The following is a 25,907-nucleotide window of genomic DNA, read 5'->3' on the forward strand; positions in this document are numbered from 1 at the left end:
GATTCCTGCAGTGGCAGCTCCCCATCCCGGCGGGTGCACCCCATCCCGGGGGTCTCCCGTGGCTGAACCCCCTGGCGCTGCGGTGATGCCGGCTGGGAACTCCCCACGTAGGTACCGAAGTGGAGCAAGTGGAGAGGGAAGGGTGAGCCCAGGGGTCGGGGGGACGTGCCACCAGTGGGGTCCCCCGTGCCCTGGCTGAGCACGCAGGTGCGAGATGTGGCGCGGTGGGCTCACACCTGGCACGGTTGTCCCTGTGCCACCTCCGTGGCTGCAGGTGCCCGTCCGTGGGAAGCGGGGAGGGGGACAGGGGTGGCATCTCCCCACCCTGCAGCCCCCCGCTGTCCCTCGGTGGGGATCTGGCTCTGGGGTTCCCCCACACCCCTTACCGTTCGGTGTGCGGCAGCTCGCTGGGCACCTCTCTCCGCTGCCCACAGGCGCCCTGCCCAAGGGGCAAACCCAACTCTCTCCTCCTCCGGCACAGCCACCTCCTTGTTCCCTGCGGCAGCTCGGCCGGCCAGCGCCTGGCCAGCAGCATCAAAAGAGACTTTTCATTCAAAATCCATCCTGTGCCGCTCCGGGCAGGCCTTGAGGAGGAGCAGCCAGCATGGCAGCATCCCGGTGCGTGCCCACATCCCAGAAGCGGCACTGGTGCGGGCTGGAGGCAGCGAGAGCGAGGAAGAGTGCTCAGCCGCTGCTGCTCTCCGGAGGGGACCACGCGCTCCCCGCTGCCCATGCACAGCGGCCAAGCGGCACAGCGCGGCACAGCGCGGTGTGGGCCTGGTGCTTGCGGCTTCGCTGGGGGTGGAGACACAGCCTGGCACCCCCAGCCTGGCAGGGAAGAGGGGGATGCTGGACCCCTTGCACGATTCAGCACGGGACAGCTGGGACACGAGTGCCCAGGGTCACGCACAGCTGAGACGGGGCTGCCCAGCATGAGGGCATCCACACCAGGTCCCCAAGGGCTCTGGTGTGACCCCACAGCCCCCATCCCCAATCCAGTGGGTGCGTGGCAGCTCCTGATGCGGGAGCGGGGCCCACGGGGACTGCCCTGGCCAAAGGGAGAGGGGTGACCCCGGTGCTGGGATGTCCCTGAGCATGTGGCATCGAGCGGGGTTCCCGGCCAGGCACCCTGCAGGGTCCCCCAGCCCTGGCTGTGCTCCCTGCCCTGCGAGGGGGCTGCTGGCGCTGTGGTGGAAAGGCCCCATCCTCAGACCCCAGGAATGGGTGCAGGGTGGGCAGTGCCATGGTTGGACCTCCCTGTGCCACCACCGGCACCTCGCACGGGGACGAGTCCCCAGCGCCCAGCACCAGGGCCCCACCGCACCAGCAGGGAAGGGGCTCAGCTCCGTTTTCCCTTGCCCCCGTGGGAAAAACACTCGGATTTGGCTAAAATCACACTTAGTAGTTGGCTCAGCTGTCACGTCCAGGGATCATCCCTGTCCCTCACCTGGTGCCGGCACACAGAAAGGTTCCCTCGATGCGCGTGGGCACCTGGCAGCGAGTGTGCAAGAGCTGACGGCCAGCTTGGCAGTTCCAGGACCCTCCAGCATTCCCAGGACCCCCCCAGCAGCCCCACGGAGTGAGTGTCGTGCTGAAGGAGAGCCCGGCATGGCCGTGCGGCAGCGGCCAGCTGCCCTCCAGCCCCTGGGGTGCCAAACAGCCCAGCTCCTCCACATCCAGCTCCCCTCGGGGGCAGCCGCCGCACCCGCTGCTGTTTGGCCACACAGAGCACGAGGTACTGGCCCCATCGGCTGCTCCCCCAGCCCAGGGCTGGCCCTGGGGCTGACGCTCACCCTCCCATGGGATCCAGGGGCTCCCAGGACCCATGTTGCTGCCACCACCCCAAGGGCGCGAGGGTGACCACGGGTCAGTCACGAGCCAGGACGTGGCCACGATGGCACCCAGGGCCTTCTCGCAGCTTCCAGAGACGTCATGGGTGCAGGGCTGAGCATGTTTTCGTTTAATCCCCCACCCAGTCCCTGCAGTTTCCTCCCCAGCTGGCACCCGCTGGCAGCATCCCAGGGGCACAGGGAACCCTCGTCCATGGGGAGCCACTTGGCCTCGATGCTGGAACAGCCCGAGTTCATTTCTGCAGCCCTGGCCCTGCTACGGCAGCACCACGATCTTCTTCTCCAGGACCTGCTGGGGGAAGAGGACCCTCCTCATCACCGCGTCCAGCTCCTCCAGCGCCAGCTGGGCGTGCAGCACCGTCGCGCCGTCGGGCTCAGCCGCCACTACGTGCTTCAGCAGGCGGTAGAGGTCCCGCAGGACGTCCCGCAGCACCTGGGCAGAGTGGACAGGAGAACTGTTAGCACCCGCCTGCGTCTCACACGCACCCGCCACCGAAACGCAGCCTTCAGCGTGCCCTGGCAAGCACCGTGCTGCCCCTTCCACCGATGCTGCTGCTGCCAGGACGTGGCGGCACCACCACTGCTCCAGCCCCTCCGTGACTCAGTTTCCCCGTGTGCCATCGGCATGGTCCAGCAGTGTCCCAGCACAGCGGCACATCGTGGCGTCCCTCCAGCATGGGGTCATGAGGGGCAGCCGCCAGCCCTGCTGTGGGGATTCCCACAGGGAACCAGCCATTTCCTCCACGGGAGCCGAGTCCCAACATGCTCGTTCCTGGGAAGTGAGGAGGGACTGATGAAGAACTCCACTGGCTCTGAAGAGCTGGCATCGCCCCGGGGCACGGCCAAGCAGCTCAGAGGGCTGACTCCACAAAGTCCCCTCTGCTCCACGAGGAGCTGCAGCCCTTGTGTGGGAGAGGCACAAGCTGGAGGTCCTGATCCCATGGAACTTTCCTTGGCAACTGCCTGGGGATGAGCCGAGGAGCACCATGCCAGTGCCCAGGGATGCCCAGGAGCCTGGAGGAGGCTGCCCCTGCCCCAGGGACAAGCGGGGAGGTGACCCACCTCGGTGGCCTTCTCGCTGAGCCCCCGCAGCAGCAGCACCACCACATGCACAGCCGCCCTTCGCACCTCTGCCTTGGGGTCTGTCTTGGCTATGGCTGTCAGGCAGGAGGCGACCTGTGGGGACAGAGCAGGGGGACCATCAGCAAGGGCAGGGGCACGTGGGGGGACCCTTGGGACTCCTCTGGGGCGGTGGCGATGTCCCTTGGTGGCCTGGGGCTGAAGGATGAGGATGGGACCTCTGTACCCAGCCTGCAGCAGCCACATGTTCTCCTGTCGGGCACCTGATGAGGGGGACTGGCTTTTTGTGGGGTGTGGGGCATGGAGATGCCCTCCCTGTCTGCAAGCGGATGCCTTGGAAAGCTTTATAAAAAGCAGAGTCAAAGAAAACTAATTAAAGCCCCAGCAGTGACAGCCGGGAGAATTAGCAGAGCGAGTGCCTTCCCGAAATAGCTGTGTGTGATGCATTGGCATCTCATCAAGCGCTGCCGGTACTCCACCGACATCGAGCTGCTGCAAGCGGGGACCCGGAAAGGAAGACACTTGATGTCTCCTGGCCTCTCTCCTGCTCCAGGAGGCCCTGGAGGCCAAATCTCCAGCTCCCTCAAGCAGCATAGACCCACCAGTTCAACTGTGATGCCAGCAGCTCCTAGCCAACCCTGCCAGCCCTCCAGGAAGAAGATGACTACTGACAGGCAGGCTCATCCCACGAGGACCACAGCTTCGGTGGCTCCAGCAGCTGCAGCTCTGCTGAGGTCTGGGCACCCCTGCCAGCCATCAGTTGCCTTGTGATAATAGGAAGGGTAACGAGGTGTCATTAAGTGGGAGGAGGTGTCTCTGGGAGGTACAAATTGTGCCCCCAGGTTCCCTCCTGCAGTGGTTGCCATGGGTGGAGCAGGCATCCCTAGGTTTCCTTGGGCTATCGCTTCCCTGCACAAGTGATATCTTCAACTGATTATAAAGCTTTTAGGCCTAAAAATCAGGGCTAGAATTTCCTAAGCGTTTGCTTCAGGTCCAGTGACATTTATACTCTCTGCTATCAGCAAATATCACTCAGGGCCATTATGGAAACGCCAGGCTGTCAGCAGCCCTGCCATCCGCTAATGAACCGTCCTCATTAACAAGCAACGGCCCCATGCTGCCCAGGCAGAGACCCGGGGATGGGGCTGGCAGTGCTGGGGGGAGCAAGTACCTCCTGGATGATGGAGCCCAGCTGAAAGCCAAGGTGCTGGCAGAGCTCGCCCAGGTTGGAGAGGCTGCTGGCCCGCAGCGCGCTGTCGGGGTCCCGCGCACCCAGCAGGAAGGCCTGGATCAGCGACTCGCGGTGCTTGAATACCATGTCCCCTGTGAGAGAGAGCGGCATGGCACGTCACAGGCAAGGAAAAACCCACAGCACCTTCCTGCCAAAGCCCCGGCACCGTCAGGAGCAGCTGGATTGCCCCCCACACCCTGCCTTGCAGCACCGCTGAACAGCTGGATGCAACATCTGGAGCACAGCTTGTGTTCCTCGGTGGGGACTTGCCGTGATGCTAGGGATGAGGGCACTGCGGTGCGGTCCCCTGGGACACCAGCAAACCCTGCCAGCACACATCCCACCCCAAAGACCTGGGGCCATTGGCTGCATCCCACGTCGGCTTGGCTCCTGCGGGCCTTCTCAGAGGTGAGTGCAGACCCAGCACGCAGAAATGAAGTGTGAAGCCTAGATTCTCACATAATTCAGCTGCACAAACCCCCACCCAATTAGCGCGGGAGGTGCTGCGGATGTGTGAGCCGCCTAATTAGAGGTCTGCATGCAGAGCCCGTGACCAGCATGCACAATCACCCAGCACCAGTGCTGCTCCGGGCTGCTGGCCGTGCACCCCTCGCATTGGGCACGACTCCCACCAGGCAGGGGCTGCTCTGGCTCAGGGGAGTGGAGCCACACTTCCCTGGGAGTAAGAGAGGAAAGAAAGCCCTGGCAAGGCTCGCCAGCCCGCGAGCTCAGCGGTCCAGTTATAGCTTCACCCTTCCTACCTGGCCTTCCCCTACTAAGGGACTGGGTGCTCAGAGGGGCAGGGATCACTGCTGTGCAGCACAGAGCAGAAGAGCTCAGGGCAGCACCGTGATGACAAGGGCAGCCATGCTTCCTCAAGAACGCAGCCTGCTCCGTGCTTGCACTCAGGAGTCAGTATAATGGCAGTCCAAGCAGCGCTGGATGATCTGAGAGTGACGCATCTCCTCCAAAGCCAAGAGAACACCAGCCCTGTGCCAGATGGCCACAGAAAGAGCACGGAGTGTTTCCCTTCCTGCACCAAGCAAGGCGCGTGGTCCCTGATGGAGAAGGGAAAAGGCCTGCTGGGGTGCACCCGGAGCAGATTTAATGGGTTTGCAGTGAAAGGTAACTGGGTTGGTGCAAGGTTTCCATGTAGTGCTCAGTCCCGTGTTGTTGGAGACAGAGGAACAGCGCCGTGCCCTGGGGATGGGGCTGCCACGTGCTTTCAGCCACGCTGCCCATGCCAGCCGTTTGCTGGGCAATAGCTGCCCACCGCAAAATCCCCACCTGGATGGGGAAAGAAGTCGCTCCAGCGGGATGGCAGGCAGGGATGAGGATAGGGACAGGGCAGGAGGGAGGCAGAGTGGTCCCCAGGCAAGAGCAGGAAAGCTCTGAACCACAGAAGCACTGCTGCACTGGGCAGAGCATTTCTAGAAGCACCAGGCAAATCCTTGCTCTTGAATCCCGAAGCTTTGTAACAAAAACAACTTCGTGCAATTTGTTCTATAAATACGCAGGCGAGCCGGGACGTGCTGGAGTCGCTGCCCGCGGCAGAGGCACCATGAGGAGGGGGAAAGAGCCGCTGCAGAGGCCGTGCCCAACGTCCCGTGGGCAGCTGTCGAGGGAAACCCAGCACCGTGCAGCTGCAGCGCTGGGCAAGGAAAGGGCTGGATGCATGGACATTGCCTGTGGGCCTCTGGAGTCTGAGAGGCTCTGTTGCCACTCGCACTGCTCGCTGAAGCTGGGAAATTACGGGATTGCTATCCCACAGGATGCCCTGTCCCCATCCAGGTGGCGGGGTAGCGGACACCAGCCCCAGCAGGACACCCACAGTCGGCAGAGCTCAGGGATGCCGCTGTGCTCTGGTGATGCTGCTGTGCCCTGGAGGAGCTGCAGCAGCCCACACAGCCAGCACACGGCTCGGGGCCCAGCTCCAGGCTCAGGTGGTCCAAGCTCTGCAGGAGAAGGTGGCTCTGCTGTGGCCAACTAGGGAACAAAGCACTCAGTCAGTGACTGGAGATTCCTGCCCAGCTGCCACCTTCCCCAGCCATGGAGAGCTGCCTGCTCCCGCTGGCCTGGCCTCTTCCAGGGAATAAGACGTATTGTTTTAGGACGTGTCCCAACAGCGGCTGCCGGAAAGGCCTCATCCAGCTTTTACCCCTCAGCCCTGCGTGTCCAGGCACTTCCCGGCAGCCTCCGAGCCCAGCGTTGCCAGCCGAGGGGACAGTGGGCTGCTGGCAGGATCTTGCTGCCCGGTTCCTGCCCACGAGAAGCCCTGGGCAGCTGCCCTTCAGCTTGCAGCCCCTGCGGTGGGGCCACGGCGGTGGGTTATCACCTCTGGACAACAAGCTCCGATGGCTTTGCTCCCAGAGCTGGTGGCACAGCAGCTCGGGGCCGAGCGGAGCCGCAGCTGCGGGCAGCAGCCAGCATTGCCGTGCCCAGGGACGCGGCTCGGGACTCACCCAGCGCCCGGGTGACGCGCATCAGCACCTCGCCCAGCTTCATCCTGGTGATGGCAGCTGCAGCGTCTTCCGTGCCCTGTGCTGGGCACCTGTACCGTGCCAGCAGGACAGGCAGGATCTGCTCCGGGTACTCGCTGGAGAGCAAGGCAACACCTGCAGGCAGAGGGAGCGGAAAGCACGAGTCAGGGCCAGGCTCGAGGATGGTGCGTGCACCCCAGTGCCCTCGGTGCTGCTGTCACCCACAGGACCCCTTGCACCAACCGGGTCCCACAGCACATCCCGCAGCCCCTCTGCACACAGGCACAGGGCCGGGGCAGCCCAGTGCCGGGTCTGGTTGAGCGCTAAGCTGAAAACAAAATAATGTAGCAGTTGGCACCCGCTGTCCACTAATTGCTGCTGGTTAACATTCCTCAGCTGAGCATTGACCTAGCATGGCAGCCTTGTCCCCAGGCTGGAACAGCTTTGGTGCAGCCGGGCACCGCAGGCGATGTTTGGGTGCAGCGTCTGGCTGCTGTTCTCAGCTCCTGGCCAGCAGGTACACGCCACGGGTCTGTCCTTTTCCCTGACGTGCTCCACAATCCTGTTTGCTGGCCCAGGCTGGGAACCAGAGCCCAAGCGTGCCCTGTGCTGGCCGTGTCTCCGCAGGGATGAAGGCACACATGGAGCTCTGCCATAGGGATGCACTGGCTCTGCCATTCCTTTCGAGAGCTGCCTGGAGCCAGCACACCTGAGCAGAGCACTGCAGGGCTGCGTGAACACCATGCTGGGAGCAGGCACGAGGCAGGGCTCTGGCAGCGCTGGGCTCTGCGGGCGGCAGGCGTCTCTCTGATGGGGAAAGGCAGCTGCTCTCCAGGGAAAGGGCAAGCGGCAGAGGCTTCCCTGGATACGCCAAGCGCTGAGTCAGGCCAAGCCCCAGCTCCCTTGTCCTCCACAAGCAGCCACTTTCACCTCTAACCCCATTTCCCAGTTATCGGAGGGCATCCAGTGTGGGTTACCCTCCGCAAGCCTGGGCACATCTGGCAAGGCAGCGACCTCTCCTCTGGCATCACCTCACCAGCGCTCGGCTCGGCGACTCCCGGCAGCGCTGTAACTGCCAGCTCCGGCCCAGCACCAGCACAGCCGGCTGGCAGGCAAGCCCTGCGCTGCGGTGGGGAGCCCAGATGGGGCAGAGGGGAGCCCGCCTGGCACAGCCGGCGGCTCCGCACGCGGTGTGCCACAGGTACCGCTGCCAGCGCAGCGCGGGCTGGGTGAGTCACCGCCGCAAGGAACCGCGTCAGGGTTAATCACAGCCGCAGCCGGGCTGCGAAACACGGAGGCAGCTGCACAAAGTGTATTAATCACCCAGGGATGGTTGAAGCAGTTGCTTTTCACCTGCAAGGCAAGGACAAACCCATCCCTCTCAAGACCGTACAGGCAGAGGGAAGCACAATGATAAGCCCCTTTTCCAGCAGCTGCTGAAGGTTCCCTATCCAACCGTATCCAGGATTCCCGGCAGTGCCGGTATCGCTTTGGGTCATGGGAATGGCACCTCCCTTCCAAGCAACCCTGTGCAACAGCCATTGCTTAGGATGCCCGCCTCATCCTGGGTGCATCTGTCCAGTTCCCAATGGCAAACCCAGTGCCACGGGACTGTGCTGAGTGTGCCGGAGCAAGCGCAGACACCAGGCTTTCCTGGGAAGCAGTGGTGGCATTCGGAGCTCCCAGCAGCAGCCTGGAGCAGGGAGAAGGGCAGCAGGGTGGCTGCCTGCTCTCTGCCGTCCCCATCGCCCAGCGCAGCAGCCCGGCTGTGTGTCACTCACCTTGGATGGCTGAGAGGTAGACGAAAGCATCCTCATGCTGCATGTTCTCCAGGAACACCTGCAAGGAACAGAGAGTGCTGTTGGCAGCAGCCCCGCACTGGTGACAGCCCTGGTTCCTCTTGCCTGTCACTTCCAGCTGACGGTGACAGCAAGGTCGGAGGATTCCTATAATGTGCACCCTCCCCTGCCCACCCTCAGCTGGCTGGTTGTGCTCAGCTCCAGCTCCGTGCCACGGCGCAAGATGGGGACCGTGGCTGGAACCTGGTACCTGCAGGAGTTTCTCCTGAAGCCGAAGTGCCTCCGGATCCCGCTGCGTGATCAGGTTGGCGAGGCAGCGCAGTGCAGCTGCCCGGCTGGGGGGCTGGGGGTCGTAGGCTGATAGCAGGAGCTCCTGGAGCTTATCTGGAGCTGGGCTGTCAGCACACGGTGCTGGAGCAGGACCCGTGGCATCAGGCTTGTGGCATGCGCTCTGCTCTTCGCTCCTCTCCCCGGGAGCCGAGGGGTTGATGTGGCTGTGCCTCGGTGGTGCCTGGCCAGCCTCTGGGCAGGGGGCTGTGTCAGGGGCACCTGCAGGGCCCTGGGCTCCTGTCCCAGGTTTCTTCCCCAGCACAACGTCAGCAGCGGCGCCCAGCGTCGTGGCGGAGCAGGCCCCGTGGGTGCAGATGGCGATGCGCAGGTCCGTGGCCAGCTCCTGGGTGAGCGGCTCGGGGTAGGTGTGGGAGAGCTCCTCCAGCAACGGCACCAACCGCTTCAGCACAGCGAAGTCGCTGGATTGCAGCTGTGGAGAGGAGAGAAGCAGCACTGGCACAGCCATAACAAAAGATTCGCTCCCCAGGATGCTCCTGGCTAGGCAAGCAGCTAGTCCAGAGGTGCACAAGCCCTGGAGACCATCTCATAGCTCCCTGGGAGCACCAAGGCCCATCCCACAAGCCAGGCTCCAAGTGCCACGAGCTGCTCTTGGGGACAGTGATGTCCCACGGCTCCAGAGCTGATCCCAGCTGCAGCATCCAGAGCTGTGACTGCACCAGCCCTGAGGTGTCGCAGGAGAAGGTGGGAAGGGCAAGAGCCCGAAGGAGAGCGGTGCCCGAGCAGGACCCTCACACTCAGCACAGGGGCTGTGCTGGGGACATCCCTCCCACCGTCCTGCCAGTGCCATGCGGGGCTGGACTTCAGCCCTGCCTGGAGCAGCTGTGACCTGCCCGCAGCTGTAGTGCCCAAGGAGGGAAGTTCCTGCCCTAACCTGGATTTAACCGCTAATCCCAGATGCCAAATCTGGGCTGTAAGACCTGAAAAGTGATGCTTTAGTGGAGATTTTGGGGAGCTTTTGGATGATTATGTAAAAAATCCTTGGCCCTGGAAACCAAAGAGCTTTGCAGCTGCCTCCAAAACCTTTTGCATGTAATTTGCTGAGTTAAGTGGCTCCCATTAACGCCAGAGCAGGAGCAGGAGCTTGCCTGGGAGGGAGCCCATTAGAGCTGCGGGATTCTGGTATTAAGTTTTATCCAACTAAATGATGTTCTTTTCCCAGTGTTAGGAATTTAGCAATAAGACACAATAAATTATCTTTTTCAATTAATGGTTGGATTTTCCTTTGGGCAAGTCCGGGGATGAAGCAACTCTGGCAGCTCAGTGATGTAAGTGCAAGCCGGAGTGATTGCAGAGCACTAATGATGCGAGATCAGTCCTGTGGACCATGGTAACAAGAGCAAGGTAGCACTTTTGTAAAGGATTTTCAAGAACACTAAGTCCTTGTAACACTGGGGAGATAATTGCGCTCCGGAGATGGAGCCTGAGGATGTGTTAGGATGCAAAGGATGGGCTGTTGGTATTTAAAGACTCTGTATGTGACTGCAATACTCTGTCAGCATCTTCTCAGAAGCAGAGTTTAGATTATAAATAAATTAACTGGACCCTCAGGGGTGCCCTGCAGGGATCACAGCCTCGGCCAGTGCCCGGGCACTGCTCTGAGGACATATAATATCGATATAGATATAGATATAGATCTATGTACACATACATGCTGGGACGGAACAGGGAATCCAGCCCAGGGAGCACTGGCTGCAGCCCCCTCGGCCGCACACAGCAGGACAGTGCCCGGTGTCCCCGTTACCACAACTGCTGAGCACCCCAGCTTTGCCTCTCACCTGGACGGCTCCCCCGAGCATAGCGGCCACCAGCCCCATGGCCATGGCGAGGGTCTGCGCCTCCGCGGCGGCGCCAGGGCCCCGTGCTGGGCTGACACAGGCCCGCTGCAGCGTGGCGGCCACGAACTCCTCCACCTGCCAGGGAGAACACAGGGGAGAGCAGTTAGGAGGGGAGATCCCCAGGAGGCTGCCACTGCTTGTTCCTGCCCACGCACCAGGGTGCCTTCCTGGAGCCACGGGCTCTTCAGCTCTTGCTGTTTGCATCTATTTGAATTTTTTCCAGCCCAAGCCTTTCTCTAGCACAATTTCCTATGAAGCCTTCTTATTTCCCTGTTGTCATCTCTCAGACTCATCCCAGTTGTCTTCCCAGCTCCGTTGCAGGTCAGAGGGTTCAACAGCACCACGGAGCCCCGGCAAGCTGGGAGACGGTTGGGATGCTCCTGCAGCCCAGCTGTGGGTGCACTGAGGATGCAGGAGGGAGACAGCTGGAGAGGTGCTGGAGCTCCTGAATCTCTGCCTACCCCTCCAGCGGCAGCAGTAGCCGCAGCCCCCAGCCCCACACTGGGCAGTGTGACCTGATGGTGAGGATTTTGGGAGCAGGACTGGGAAGGAAGCTGGGCCAGACAGCCTGGAGCATCAGTGGCCGCAGCTGCCAGGCTCTGGCATGGGCCAGACAAGCCCACACTTCACAGCCCAGGGACTAAGCGATAAATAAACTGTGGGGTCTGCAGAAGCAAGGAGAGGTAGCCCAGCTCCTTCTCTGCCTCCTGTCCCATCCATGCTGTGGGATGGGAGCTGGGAAGCCAACTGGGATGGGTCTGAGAGAGAAGGTTGGGTGGATGGCAGCAACAGGGCAATACGAAGGATTCGTGTGGCATTGTGCTAGAGAAAGGCTTGGGCTTGGAAAATTCCAGAAGATGCAGAGGCAGAGTGAGCTGAAGAGCACGTGGCTTTGGGAAGGCACCAGGGCTGCAGACCACTAGCACATGGCACAGCAGCGACTGCCAGACACAGAGCTGAGTGGGAGCTTAGCGTGGCTCAGATAAACTTCATTACAATGAAATTCATGCCTGTCTGTGCTCTCTGCGAGCTCTGGGGAAGAGCACAGCCCCTCCATGCCCCTGCCCCAGGCCAGGGTCAATCCCAGCACCTGCCCCTGCCCAGGATGGCTCCCGTTCCTGCTGGCCAGCTGCCCCACGGCTCCCCAGAATCAGGTTCCACTTACCCCCCCACAGCTGACACAGGAGCTGGGCCATTCGCCATGTGTGTCATTTATTTTGTGATTGTCTCACAGCACTTTTTTTTTTTTTGCCTGAGCCCATAATCCTGCCTGGCTGGCATTTATCGTCTCAACACTTGGCTCCAGACCCTTGGATCCCACAGGCTTCCTGTGCTTCCGAGGGAGCTTGACATGAGTGAGGTTATTTCCTCCCTGTCTTTGCCAGCTGCACTGGCATGGGTCGAGCTCGCCAGCTGTGGCAGTGCCCCAGGCACCCAGCTCTGTGGGGAAGGGGCTGGATTGAGTTCATTCCTAAATAACAGGCACGTTGCAAAATAAGAACAACTATTCTGCTCCTATTTTGGAAAACAAAGTATGAGGGCAACAAGGTACCGATGCACCAAACCCCACAATTCCAGCCTCCGGGGCACAGGCTCTGTGTTTCATCATCCCCAGAGGAGCCGATCGCTGCCAGCTTCGTTAAGCACATCCCCACTGCAGGGAGGTTGGGAGAGGCTGATTAGTTCAGAAATGAAATGCCATCAAACAACAAGAATAGGGAGTAAAGACAAGTGTCAGAACATCTGCTCTCACTCAGCAGCGACACACAAGTTGAATGGGTTGAGATGATAGTAAAGGCGAAAAATAGGAAGAGTGCACATAAAAAAATCTACATGTAGATAGCTATTGAAAAAACCAAAAAGTTAAAAATAATCTAAATCATAGAATCACAGAATAACCAGGTTGGAAAAGACCCACCGGATCATCGAGTCCAACCATTCCTATCAAACACTAAAGCATGCCCCTCAGTGCCTCAATCTAGAAGAAAGAAAAAATATCCTAATCTAGAAGGGAAAATATAAAACACTGGGGTGTGTTCCTATCTCACACAGGAGGAAAGCAACCTCGGTGCAGTAAGGAAATAAAGCCAATCTGATGAAATTCAGTTGTGAGGGGAAGAAGTAATTAAAATATACTGTGCAATTGAGGGGGTCCACAGCTGCTGCCATGCCTGGGGTCTGGCTTTGGGAAGAGGGATCCTGCTTGCTCTGACCCCGTTATGCACAAAGCCACGCTCCAGAGCGCCTACAGCAAGAGCAAAACCCCAGAGGAACCCTGTGCTGCAGAACACACTTAAAACCACCTCTGCAACTGCCTGGCCCCAACCTGAGGGAGCGCTTCCTGAAATACAACCCCCAGGTGGAATAATAAGGGCTTATTTCTCTGGGCTGCTTCTTTAGCGGTTGTTTCTCTCTATATTAGGCTCACAGTTGGACTTGGAAACATGGCAAATTCCTTCTCCCATCTCCCATCCTGACTTTGTGACTCAGGGAGCAGAGCTGGTCCTGTGTAGGTGGGTGCGATGGAGGGGCAGGTGAAGGCAAAGCAGTGGTGGCTGCCGCACCCACTGTCTCGGTCCCCTCTGTCACTGCAGAGCACACACAAAGACTCCTTTGTTCCAAAGAGAAAAGTGAGGAAACCTGTGTTAGCAGTGACCCGCTCCGCTCAAGGCAGCCAGAGTTAATGGCCTAGCCAGGTCACTGAGTTTAAATAAAAACCAGCAAACCACAAAAAGCACAGGACGAGGAAGTTGAAGTACACTGAACAGCTAGGGAATACCGTGCTGCCCTCAGTGCCCAACAGCCTTCCCAACCTGGCACGGTGCAGGACAGCCGATCCCCTCCCTCGCTGCTGCAGCCTGGGCTCAGGGCAGACAGCAGTGCCAGATTTTAACAATCCTTTTGGGTACCAGGTTCAATGAGTCTCACCTCATGCCTTTGAAATTACAACATCTACTAAGTTTTGCGTCTGCCCATTCACGAAGACATGGACGAGCACAGTTATGCCAACCCTGAGGACTGGACACACCACTCGGTGGGGCATCCCAGCAGCAGGAGCCAGGGAAAAGCAATGAATGGCCTATCTGGGGACTTGGAACGAGTGGGATGTGGTGGCAGCACCATGTTGTGTTTGTCCGGCTGGCAGCTCAGCCACAGCAGCTGCCAGAGGTGGCTACCAAGATGTGCTGGAAAAAACAGGCACCAACACCACTGACAGGCGGCAAGTGCTCGCTGAAAGAGTCTGTTGGGCTAAAATGCCTCTAAACTTGGGAATAAATTTTGCTCTAAAGAGGAGAAGCTGGCAAGTCAGAGTGCTAACTAACAGACAGACTGCTCTCTTGCTTTTCATACACAACCATGGACACAAGCGTAAAGATGTCTGCTGGCCTGCTTCCTCCTGCCTCCGCAGCCGACTCTGTCCTTCCTGCTGGCCCTGCACAGGATGGTGTCTTGTTGAGACACTTGCAACTGAATCAACAAACTGCTTTTCCTGGAGATGCTCTAGCCTTCTCCAGCTGTTCCTTAGCCATTGTCTCCTTAGAGCCCAGCAGCCCAGAGCTCCGTCTGCCGTGTGCTCCAGCCACCAGTCCCCCAGGTCCCTGCTATGACCAACCTGAGCGACGTCTGTGAAAATGGTGTCTGAGATGTTCTCACACAGCGTAGCCACGAGCTGCAGGACCAGCAGCTTCTTCCTCTGCCTGGTGTGGTACTGTTCCAGTTCCAGGAAACTCCCTCCAGGCACTACAGTTGAGTTCAGATCTGCCTCATCCTCTGCAGCCACGCGAGTCAGCGCCTGTTGGGAAGGAAGCACAGGGCATGGAGAGGCAACAATTAAACACAGGCAAATCAGTGCCAGGAACACTGCAGTCACCACACCAGTGGTCCTAGGCGAGCAGCAGGGCAATGTTACACAGACCCTCCACGCTGCTGCAAAAGGATCCTGGTTACCTCCCCTCTCCCAGCCTCATCCCCTTCCACACGCATGCTTGTCACCAGGCCAAACCCCTGCAAACTCCTGACCCTGTGCACACCACACAGAGCACCACCAAGCACTTCTCCTAGGGTCTTATAACCCTCTGAGCTGTGAAGCTTGCTGGGTCTCTGCTTGCAGCCTTGCTTTCCTCAGTGGCTACTTGCAAAGGCACCTTGGACCTCTTTGCAGAGCTTCTGCTGACTCCTCATGTGCCCAGGACCTTCCACTCGGTACATTAAGGCCTCAGAGAGCTGCCCATAGCTGCTGGGTGTCCCTCCCTGTGTCACAGCAGTGTCTCTAGACCCAGGGCTCCACCTGTCAGCAAGGCCAGGTGGGAACCACAGGGGCTCGAAGCGAGTTCAAAGGGACCAGGTGCCCAGCTAGAGCCAAAGAAGCAACAGGATTATTCACAGCCTCAAGACTTCATTAAACTTTAGGCATGTTCCTGTTGTTGAAAGTGCCCAGGGATAATGAGGGTTAACCCCTCCAGGGAGCAGGGCTGCCTCCTTCTCCCAGGCTGTCCTGCCCAGCACACAGCAGGGCTGCTCCACTGCGTGCTGTATCCTGGCTTGGGGCTCCCAAGGCAGGTAAGGGGATGCTCGGTCCCCTTTGCCATCTGCCACACAGACCACTTGGACCAGGAACACGGTTCCTGCAGATGTGCTCCCAACAGACCCGCCTGCCCTTACCTTCAGGCAGTGGATGAAGAAGTCTCCGGCTAGACCACTCTTCTGGCAGTGAGACAAGAGCTCCACCAAGGTCTCCACATGGCACTGCTCCAAGGAAACCTTCTGGTATAGGGCCTCATCTTCATCACTGAAACAGGTCACTGTGTCACCAACACGAATGTACCCAGACCCCCTCCAGGGCTGGCTCTAAACTACTCTATGAAATCCCACTTCTGCCTTCTCTTGGAAACCTTTCTTCTTCACAGCACTAGCAGAAAGCGGAAGCCTGGAGGCAGCTGAGCCAAACTATCGCTCGGTTCATCTGGACTACGTGATCACGCACTTAGTTTATTAATTAACCTGCATTGATTAAAGGAATAACATTAACACAAAGCGCATTTTTAATTCAGCCATCCTATAAGGAACAGGATTAGTGCTGGCTAATTCATGCAACAGTCATAGCCATAAAAGTAGGACAGACATGGGTAGAGCCACAGCAGTTAAGGAGTAATTTTAAAGTATACCCAGTTTAACCAGTGCAGACCCCATGGCAGACTCTCTTCTAATTGAGGTCAGGAACAGATTGAAATGAAACCAAACCAAGCGTTATTTGAACGGGGTTTTGTTCTGGGTGCACCCAGCCCATGGACACTCCTGGGCAGGAGCCGTGCACTCTAGCTGCTCAATAGCCCTGCCCTGGCTCGTCCCTGCCAACTAACAGCTACCCCTCTTTAAACCAAATGTCTCGCCGTTAAGCAGTCTCAGTTTGCATGGCTGGAGTCTAATGGCTGCAGTTTATTCCCCACATGGCCACGCTCTGCCTCTGCTTGTAGAAACCATCTGCAAGAGCAGGAGGGGAGTTCAGTTGCTGGCTCTGCAGTGCTGGCATCGCTAGAGCCCTTGCTGCGACAGAGCCACCTGCGCCTGAGGCATTCCATTCACCCCATGCAGCCACAACCTGCCACAAGACAGGCTCAGGGTGGAGGGTGAATGATGAATTTGGGGAGCTCTGGGACTGAAGAAGCATGTCCCGTTCCCAGGCACCCTGCAGGCAGGACTCGGGACTCAGAAAAAGCACACAGGAAGCTCACACTAACACTCAGACAGAGTGTGCTGCTTTTCAGGGGTAAAAATCAGAGCTATGTGCCATGTACGGGGATCCCAGAGGCTGTGTGGAAGCATCGCCTGCTTGAGCTCGGTGCAGAGACAGCTACCTGGGTGGCTGGCGGGGACAAGACCATGGTGGGACGGCACTTGCAGCCCCACGCTCGCCTTGGCTCTCTCTGCCAGGCATGCTGCGAAAAGCCCTACGCGCTGAATGATGCCTGGGGACTGCCCTCTGTGCCTGGCAATGCACTCACCTGATGGTCTCCTTCACCGCAATGACGGCACCTCCTTCGCTGCCCGCACGGAACTGGCACTGCGGGTGGAGGGTGTGGACACTGCTGTTCAGCCCCACGAAGCCTTCCAGCACAGCCAGCGACACCTCTCGCTCCGACTTCTCCAAGAACCACAGCAGGATCTCCTGGCACGGGGAACTGGTAAGGCGAGGGAAAGCAGTGGTGACCTTGCTTTGCCTGCTGCAGCCCTCCCTGCACACCAACACCCCAACAGGACCACACCAGGCAGGTTCTCACCCAGCGGAAGAGAGCGATCTTAGATCGGAGAATGATCTTGTATTTCCAAGAGCCAGCTCATGAGCTTTTTTAGCTAGTTTTTGTCCTGTTTCTAAATCCCTGGCACACAGATCCCTCTGACATCCAGCCAATTCCCAGCATCACCATCTGTCCACAGACAATCGCGATCCATGCTCCTAGGCAGGCACCAAGGGTAAACCTGCGCTCTCAAGGCACCCACAGGGCTCACTTGCCTCTACACTGAACCTTTTGGCTTCAGGGAAGATGAAAACTAACCTGAGAAGTGCTTCCTCAGGCACAGGTCTGCCAGTAAGGTCAGGTACTGTGCCCATGCCTGTGGTTATTGCCTACTTTGAATGAGAGCTCTTCAGGGTGAGAAAATTCATCTCAGCTTCTGTATGTGTCCACACAGAGCACGTCCTTTGGAGGCAGGTAGAACAGAGAGGATGAAAGCCCAGAAGTCATGCACAATCCTTCCTTACCGTAAGTATGACACATTCTGCTTGGCGAAGGAATAGAGGGAAAAAACCACTCCCAGGACTGACTGTAAGGATCCCAGCAGCAGGCTTGAGCTGTCATTTCCAACCACATACACCTACGGAGAGAAGGGCACAGGGAAGAGTCAAACACCTGCACGGAGTAGAGGGAAGGCACAGGGAAGGACACAAAGCACATCTGTGCACAGAACGGCTGCTGCCAGGGAGGATGGCAGAGGGTTTGTTCCATTCAGTTTGAAGCCTGTTTTCCCTGATTATGCCATGTTCTGGATTAAAAGCAGCCTTCAGCACCATCTTTCTCCTAGCATTTGCTTAACCACAGCAAGGCTCCAAGCTACAGGAACTCTTCAGAAAGTCTGCTGCTTAGGGGTAAGGTCCTGTGTTACAGGGAGGTGCAACAGGCACCTTTCAATTAGCAAATCTTTATGGAAACACCACAACTAGAGCCAATCTGACATACAGAGATCAGTCCCTAGCAGGGCAGCTGGGCTGATGTGTGCCATGCTGAGCAAGTGGGTTGCATGAGCTCTGAGGAGGCTGTAGGGCCATGCTCCTCTCCTCCATCTCAAGCAGCTACTTCCCGAATCATTGTCACTGCCTTCCTGCAGGAAAGCAGCACACCTTCCCCAGACATGCCACTGTCACCCCCTCACCGCACACAGGTTTCACCTTGCAGCCCGGGAGCGCAGGAAGAACACTCACAGAATTCTTACAATACTGCATTTCTTTTTGAATCCTTTGAAAGAAATTGTCCAAAACTAAGAGTCAGGTAAGATGCTTTCAGTCAAAGCCATAACGCTGGGAAAACTCAAGTTAAAAATGCTTAAATACCAAGCCTTGCCCAGACGGATTTTGAGTTTACTCAGGGCTCTCATGTTCAGGTCCTTGTTTGAGCAGGCTCCATCTCCCTCCGTAGCTTTTAGTTTTAAAAAGGGGAGGGGAAATAAAAGCCTTTTCACAAGTTCTCCGAGGGATTCCAGCTGTGTCAGCTGGTGAACTACCTGCTCAGAAGATGCTGCCCCTTCACACCAGAGGCTCCCCTCACCTCTGACCTCTGCAGCTGCACAGCAATCCTCTGCTCCGGGCTGGAAGTGCCCTGAGGACAAACCAGAGAGCTTTTGCCTGCTGGTGACAGCCCAGGTAAGAGGGAGATTGTCCTGATAATGTTCTGCCCCGCTGTATTGATGCAAACAGACCTCTTTTCCTGTGCTAATCCCTCTGGAGCCATTCTTCCAAACCAGAACTTTTTGTACACAATGCCTCCCTGATAAAGCCCCAAGGATGGCTTCCCACTCAGCATCAAATGACACTTGCTAGGCAAGAAACCCAGGCTGGAGTCTCCCTCGCTAATCTGGCTGCTGTCAGGCCTCCAATGTTATGCCATTAAAGAAGGATCCACCCCAAGCTCCCCCAGCACTCACATTGTGAACGGCAGCCGCAGAGCAGCCCTCCAGACCCGTCTCTGCCTGCCAGCTGGTTACAACAGATCATTACCACGCAAAATACTACAACAATCACAGCATTTAAGAGCTTAGCCTGCCTAGGGGCATGCCAGTAAGCAAGTCACCAGCTTCTTAAAATTGAATTCCAGGGCTGGAGGTGTTCTGGGTCAGAATGTGCAGAGAAAAGCTGGGCTGCTGTCAGGGCAAGCAGGGAAGCCTGTGGTGTGGCACTGGTGGGAATGGCAGGAAAAGGAGCTATGAGAGAAGGTTTCAGGAGAAAGGTGTCCACAAAAAGCCCTGCTCCTTCATAAGGAACACAAGAATGGACCCTACCTCTCCCCCAAATGCCAGAGCCAAGGTCCATTTTTGATACCAGTCTATGCTGCTGAGCACTCGGCTTGTTTCCTAGTGCTCACTATGATTGCCTCGCTGTCAACCGGCTGCACAACCACTGAGTGAGAAGCCAGGGACCCTGCCAAGCTGCCCTGGCTGCAGGGCTGAGCAGTGCAGCACAACCAGCTGCTTGTCCGTACCTCAAGCCTCCTCTTTTTCAGGTCACTCATTCAGAAGAATCTTGGCCCGACACAAGCTGGCTGCTGCCCATCTCTCCACAAGGGGTTAAAGCTGCAGGAGCTGTAGAAAGGCTTCCAGCTCCAGCACTCTGGCTCAGGCTGCCCTCTGGAGACCTTACAGGCAAGGAGAGCAGCTCCCAGCAGGTTCTCCCTTCCGCACAGGTAACACTACGCTCAGCATGAGGTTACTCTGTGCAGCTCTCAGCCTTGCCTCAGCATCACGACTGTGGGAGATGCTGGGATTTGTTATGGTCTAAGACATACACTGAGCTGCTCAATAAGCCTCAAACCATCTCTCTCTTAGAGCAGTTTCCTCACCTACCCTCAGGCCCAACTGAGACACGATACCTTGAGCACATCTTCCACACAGCTGCCAAGCTCTGCCTCTGTTACCAGTATGGTCCCTGCTGGTAAGTCTTCCACTGCTAGCTCTGAAAACAAAGGGCAGAAATATCAGCATCCTTACATGCTGAGGAGTCTCCAGCAGAATGGCAACCCCAGCGGAAAGCACTTTGAGAGTTCTCTTGCCTTCCCTTTCCTCCATCAAGGCAGCATGGGAACCGAGAGTCCTCATTAGCAGTGCTAAATATCACTGCAGTGTCATAAGTTTCACAAGGTTACAAGCAAATTAAAGCAGACCACAACTTCTTAGTCGATGACTCCCTGGAGAGCTGCTTGGTCAGCATGGGGTACTGGTGGCTTCTGTCCGTAAGCCCAGAATGAGACAGCCAGACTGGAGAGTTTCCCAAAGAGCAAATGGCAGAAGCTCCACTACTTGGCTCTTACCCTACAGTAAATTGACTCAGATGCTAGAAAATATGGTGCACCCAGGCACATCCACAACAGAGCTGGGCTTCTATGTGCTGCAGCCCAGCTACCAGCTCCTGAGAAAATTCCGATGGAAAGAAAAAGATGAGAGAGGAGAAGGAGAAGGAGAAGGAGAAAGAGAAGGAGAAAGAGAAGGAGAAGGAGAAGGAGAAGGAGAAGGAGAAGGAGGAGAAGGAGAAGGAGAAGGAGAAGGAGAAGGAGAAGGAGAAGGAGAAGGAGAAGGAGAAGGAGAAGGAGAAGGAGAAGGAGAAGGAGAAGGAGAAGGAGAAGGAGAAGGAGAAGGAGAAGGAGAAGGAGAAGGAGAAGGAGAAGGAGAAGGAGACACTCTGCTCTGGGCTCAGCAGGTACCTGCTGCCTCCCTGCAGCGCAGGAGCGGTGCCAACAGGGGCTGAAGCAGATGCTTCTCTGCCAGCTGAGGGTGCTCTTTCGCCATGGTGAGCAGCGTTGTGGTGGCCACTCGCTGGAACTGGCGCGCTGTCAATTTGTCCTGGATGTGCAGCAAGTCCAGAATCTGGAAGGGAAGTCCACGATAAAGGAAAAGAGATAAGCAGCCCCTTAGGAAGGGGCAGGCCAACTCCTCACAGCCAACAGCAGAGACTGAGCTGCTCCTGCTTGTTGCTTTACTGGATACTTTGGCACAATATTCCACATATGGCAAAGCCAGCCTCCTTCCCATGCACATGATAACGCAGGATGCATTTCTGGGCTCAAACCAAGAGCCTGCACCACTCCCGCAGCCAAAGGCTGGAAGCAAGAGCTCCACAGCAGAGAGCTCCTGGTAGCACAGTGCTGAACAGCTTGCGTGTTCAGGCAACGTTATCCAGGATTTCAATCAAATACAGAAAAATCAGCAGAACGGAAACATGTCCCACTGCCGTAGGAGCAGAAAAACATCTCCACATTGTCCCAGCTCAAGCCGGGCCAAACTGAAGCAGAAGTGACAGTATCAACACTTTCCAAGCTGGGAGCTGTCTCCACATTCCCAGCCAGAGCCAGCATAGTGTGGGGAGCGGAAAAGAGGGACCTACCTGGGGGCACACCAGCCCATAATAGTCCTCGAGGGAAAGGCACTGCTGGGGGCAGGAAGCCAGGACCTTTGCAACCGCATCGCATTTTCTCCAGTCCACAGCTGCTGCTTCAGCACCGGCACCACCTGCTACGCCATCAGAAAGCCAAGATCAGCTCCAGCAGTGACAACAGGGCCATTTCTGCCAGAAGCCAGATGTTTCTGGCCAAAAATTGGATTTCTACCTTTTATCACACTCTTTAAACCAAACACCTTTCAAGTGAGACTTAAATTTAAATACAGAAGGGGAAAATTACTGTCCAAGACCTTTGATACCAGAAAACTATTTACAAGTAGGTGTGTGAGCCAAAAGATGGAGGGAAGTCACGCCTGGATGGTGTCATCAGGTTGGTATTGGCCGGAGGAGGCTTTGGCACTAAAGACTGTAGGATTCAGCTTTTGGAAAGCAACAGTTTCCCTCCCTGGCAGGAAACGGAGAGCAGGGAAGCGCGGCTGCCGAGCCCTGTAGCTGCTCACAGCCCAGCGACGAGCAAGGCTCCCACCAAACAGCCCCAGAGCAGCTCCTGGGAACAAACCACACTCCATACACATGAGGTGCAAGCGCACGGAGGCACGAACAGACTAAACTAATTTGGAGGCTTCCAGTCTGGACCTCAAACACGGCAATGTGCTTGGAACTAAAGGCACCGGCAGTTGGAAGGCATTAATGGTTTGGGAGTTCTGCACAGTCAGAGGCAAAGTGGTGTGAGAGTTACAGAGTCAGCTTGGCCTGACAAAAGCTGTTTCCCATTTCAGTGCTCTGCTGGCACTGGCTTTCTTGGGCCTCTCATGGGATGTAACTTCTCAGACATGTCATCATGGTCTCTTTTAATCTTTGATCCTGCGAGCCAAGAGCAGCGTCACAGCACCCTACTCACCGCCTGTCCCCTCCATGACGCCCCGAACCACGGCCTGAACGCCGTTGGGTCTCAGCAGCCTCTCGGAGAGCAGCTGCCCACAAAGGCGCCGCAGCCACGCTGGAGCCCGCACAAGGGCTGGCTTTGTTTCTTCCCCAGGAGAAGGAGGAGGACTCTGAAAGGAGACAAAGGAACAGGCTAAGAAGCATATTAGAACACTCCTGTGCAAACTGCCATTAACAGGCAAATACCCTGCACCCCGCCTCGCAGGACTTGAGACAGGAGCACAGGACAGGGGAACCTTTTAAATAAATCACATCTTCATGCCACAAAGTGAATTAGGGCTTAATGAGAGGCCAGCCTTCCCGAAAGCATCCCCTCGTGCAAAGCTTCCCTCCTTTAATTAAAGCTCTCAGGGTCCAGCAGCAGCTCTGCCTCATTACCAGGATGGTGAGAGGGGGCTTGCGGGACAAATCAAGTTCAATGCTGGCAAGGGGCCCACAGCGGTGACCCCTGCCAGGACCTGGCACCGTGCGCTGGGCTGCAGAGGTGACACTGTGAGCCCACAGGCTCCCTGGCCGAAGAAAGCAATGCCAGGACAGCACAAAGAGCGGAGCTGTCTGGAGGTAGCGAACCCACAAAGCAAGCGGTTCCAATAGACGCCCCAAGGAGGCAGGGTGGCACTGCTGCATTGGGAACGGAGCGGGAGGGAAAGAGGGAGAGGAGATTTTCAGGTGGAAGGGACCTACAGTGACCACCTAGTCCAACCGCCTGACCGTTTCAGGGCTGATCAAACATCAAAGCATGTTATTAAGGGTACAGATCAAGTATCAGCTTGGGTTTGGTTTAATCAGGAGAACCCTGCTTTTATGTGGAAGAACCACAGTGCACACTGAGCCTGCTGCCCTGCACAAGCGCCTCATCTAGACCCTCTGCAGCCTTTGCATGAAGGACAGCCAGCTTCTCCCTGCTTGGGAATGGTGTGCAACCCCAGCTGGAGGGTCAGCAAGCAGCACAGAGCTGCGCCACGCGATCCCAAGTGTGCACCAGCAACTCCTTGTGCTCTGACCCTGAGCTGTGACCCACAGCTTGGAGCTGGGACGCGGTCCTTTCCCTGGTGGCTCTCTAAACCAACGTAAAGGTCTTCCTAGAGAGCATCCCTTTCCCATCTCCCCCTTCCCCACCTCCTCCTCCCCAACGCCACCAGGCAGCCTTTGAAACAGCCATATGCAGTAGCCGGCATCGAGGCAGCAGCACCGCTTTTTCCCCTCAAGAGGAAAGAAGCAGGTTCTGGAGGAGAAGGTGTTTTGTTTGGCCAGGTGCGGCAGATGTACCTGCCAAGCCAAGGCGGCACGCGCTGCCATGAGGCCCTGAGCTCACGCCCACCCCCGTGCACACAGCCCTGTGCAGCAGCACCCGAGCTGCTGCTGCGCGAGCAACGCACGCCCCTGTGTTCACACAGCACTCGGGGAGGGGGATGAGGCATTAAACTGGGAGGTAAAGTGTAAGAACATTCCCAGGAGAGCAGGAAAGGCATCCTCGGAGCGTGGGAACGCACGCTGCCAGCACCCTGGGCGGAACGCGCCCTGCGCCAGGGCCAGCCCCGCTGCCGCTGGGTACCTGCTTGGGCCGGCCTTGCAGGATGAGCAGCTCCTGCACCGCCAGCGGCTGGTAGACACGATCCAGGATATCCCGCAGGGCTTCCCGGCACTGCGCTCGCTCTGCTTCCGAAACGCCCTGGAAAAAAAAACAAACCCCGGGGTGGTGAGATCAATTCAGCTCCTGATACTGAACTTTCTGGTCCTGACCGCGTGCCGGTGCCACCCCAACCCCTTGCTGGGTTCCATTGCTACTGGACAGGCTCCCATCACGACTAACGGGCTCTTCTCTCCCCCCACTGCACAGGCTCCCTGGCTCCCATCTCTTCTCTCCCATCAGCATAGGCATGGCCACCGCACCGGCACCCCCAGGGCTCAGCAAGGGGGTGCAGAACATGGGCAGCACCCCAGCGATGCCGCGGGGCACGTTGCAGGGCACAGGGAGGGCAGGGTCTTGGTGGGGGGCTGCAGGGGCTCAGCGATGTCGCAGGGCACAGGATGAGCAGGCGCAGGGGCTCAGCGATGCTTTGGGGCTCAGGATGAGCAGGTGCAGGGGCTCAGTGATGCTTTGGGGCTCAGGATGAGCAGGTGCAGGGGCTCAGTGATGCTTTGGGGCTCAGATTGAGCAGGCGCAGGGGCTCAGCGATGCTTTAGGGCTCAGGATGAGCAGGTGCAGGGGCTCAGCGATGCTTTGGGGCTCAGGATGAGCAGGCACAGCGGCTCAGTGATGCTTTGGGGCTCAGGATGAGCAGGCGCAGGGGCTTGGCAATGCTTTAGGGCTCAGGATGAGCAGGTGCAGGGGCTCAGCGATGCTTTGGGGCTCAGGATGAGCAGGCACAGGGGCTCAGTGATGCTTTGGGGCTCAGGACGAGCAGGCACAGGGGCTCAGTGATGCTTTGGGGCTCAGATTGAGCAGGTGCAGGGGCTCAGCGATGCTTTGGGGCTCAGGATGAGCAGGTGCAAGGGCTCAACAATGCTTTGGGGCACTGGGTGAGCAGGCGCAGAGGCTCGGCGATGCTTTGGGGCTGAGCGATGCTTTGGGGCTCAGGACGAGCAGGCGCAGGGGCTCAGCGATGCTTTGGGGCTCAGCGATGCTTTGGGGCTCAGGACGAGCAGGCACAGGGGCTCAGCGATGCTTGGGGGCACGGGGCGATGCTTTGGGGCTCAGGATGAGCAGGCGCAGGGGCTCAGTGATGCTTTAGGGCTCAAGACGAGCAGGCGCAGGGCCTCGTCGATGCCGGGGGGCACGGGGCGATGCTTTGGGGCGCAGGGAAGGCCCCGATCCCCCACCTGCCTGGGTGTGCGCGGCGGGCCCGTGCCCCAGCAGGGCGAGGCCGGCGAGCAGCACCCCGAGGTGCCGGGCGAGCAGCGGGGGGCCGGTGTGGGGCAGCGCGGCGAGCTCGGCCAGGGCGGCGGCGGCGGCGCGGAGGCGGGGCCCGCGGGGCCCGGGGGCGGCGGGGCCGAGGGCGCCGGGGGGCCCCACGCCCGGCGGCAGCAGCGGCGCCAGCCCCAGCCCCGCGGCCGCGCTCAGCGCCCGCCGCAGCGCCGCCGCCTGCGCCAGGCTGGGCCCCGCGGGGCCCGGGGGGCGCTTGAGGCACAGCAGCAGCGCCAGCAGCTCGCTCGCCGCCGCCCACGGCGGGTCCGCCGCGTCCGGGCGCAGCGCGGGGAAGCGCCGCAGCTCGGCCTCGCGCCGCCAGCGCAGCGCCGCCCAGCCCGGCCGCCCGCCCAGCCGCTCCTCCAGCGCCGCCGCGTTGGCCAGCAGCGCGTCCGGGCGCGGAGCGGGCTCCGGGGAGGTCTCGCCGGGAGGAGGCGGCGGCAGCAGCAGCTTCAGGGCTTCCAGCACCAGCTCCGGCAGCAGCTCCGCTCCGCCCGCCATCTTGGCGCCGACGGGAAGAGGCGGGGCACCGCGCGCCGCCGCCATCTTAGCGAGGGCGGACGGGGGAGGAGCGGCCGCGTCGCCATCTTGGGGAGGTCGCCGACATTTGGGGAGGGCGGGCTTCTCCGCTCTCTTGGGGAGGTCATCCTCTGTTTAGCGGAGGTCGAGCGAAGGGGAGGAGTGACGCTTCTCGCCGCCATCTTGTAGGGGGCCGTTAAAAGCGGAAAAGCGACTCATTAGGGATCTTGGGGAGGTCAGGTGGGCAGC

At 58.5% G+C, this 25,907-nt stretch overlaps 1 protein-coding gene across 1 annotated transcript; it reads right to left on the minus strand.

The window, feature by feature from the left end:
* Positions 1 to 1,915: 1,915 nt before the first annotated feature.
* Positions 1,916 to 25,685, minus strand: TANGO6 (transport and golgi organization 6 homolog). Its single transcript, XM_069868217.1, has 17 exons — positions 25,059 to 25,685; positions 23,787 to 23,903; positions 22,188 to 22,341; positions 21,272 to 21,396; positions 20,592 to 20,754; positions 19,764 to 19,846; positions 17,387 to 17,499; positions 16,629 to 16,805; positions 15,289 to 15,415; positions 14,240 to 14,419; positions 10,567 to 10,701; positions 8,691 to 9,200; positions 8,423 to 8,480; positions 6,624 to 6,776; positions 4,102 to 4,253; positions 2,913 to 3,026; positions 1,916 to 2,283 (listed from the first exon to the last, which is right to left on the minus strand). Exons 1-17 carry the CDS (start codon positions 25,683 to 25,685, stop codon positions 2,107 to 2,109), a joined length of 3,165 nt encoding a protein of 1,054 aa, XP_069724318.1. The 3' UTR covers positions 1,916 to 2,106.
* Between the last annotated feature and the right edge of the window lie 222 nt (positions 25,686 to 25,907).

This window comes from Phaenicophaeus curvirostris, chromosome 14, assembly GCF_032191515.1.
Source record: "Phaenicophaeus curvirostris isolate KB17595 chromosome 14, BPBGC_Pcur_1.0, whole genome shotgun sequence".
Taxonomy (NCBI): domain Eukaryota; kingdom Metazoa; phylum Chordata; class Aves; order Cuculiformes; family Cuculidae; genus Phaenicophaeus; species Phaenicophaeus curvirostris.

What these genes read in the sequence shown, in the direction of transcription:
- TANGO6 (XM_069868217.1), bottom strand. Translation starts at nt 25,685, where the DNA reads ATGGCGGCGGCGCGCGGTGCCCCGCCTCTTCCCGTCGGCGCCAAGATG. An exon ending in GCGGTGAAGGAGACCATCAG is followed by an intron (nt 15,416 to 16,628) that starts GTGAGTGCATTG and finishes GACCTGTTTCAG; the next exon opens with TGATGAAGATGAGGCCCTAT. An exon ending in CTACCTCTCAGCCATCCAAG is followed by an intron (nt 6,777 to 8,422) that starts GTGAGTGACACA and finishes CTCTGCCTGCAG; the next exon opens with GTGTTGCCTTGCTCTCCAGC.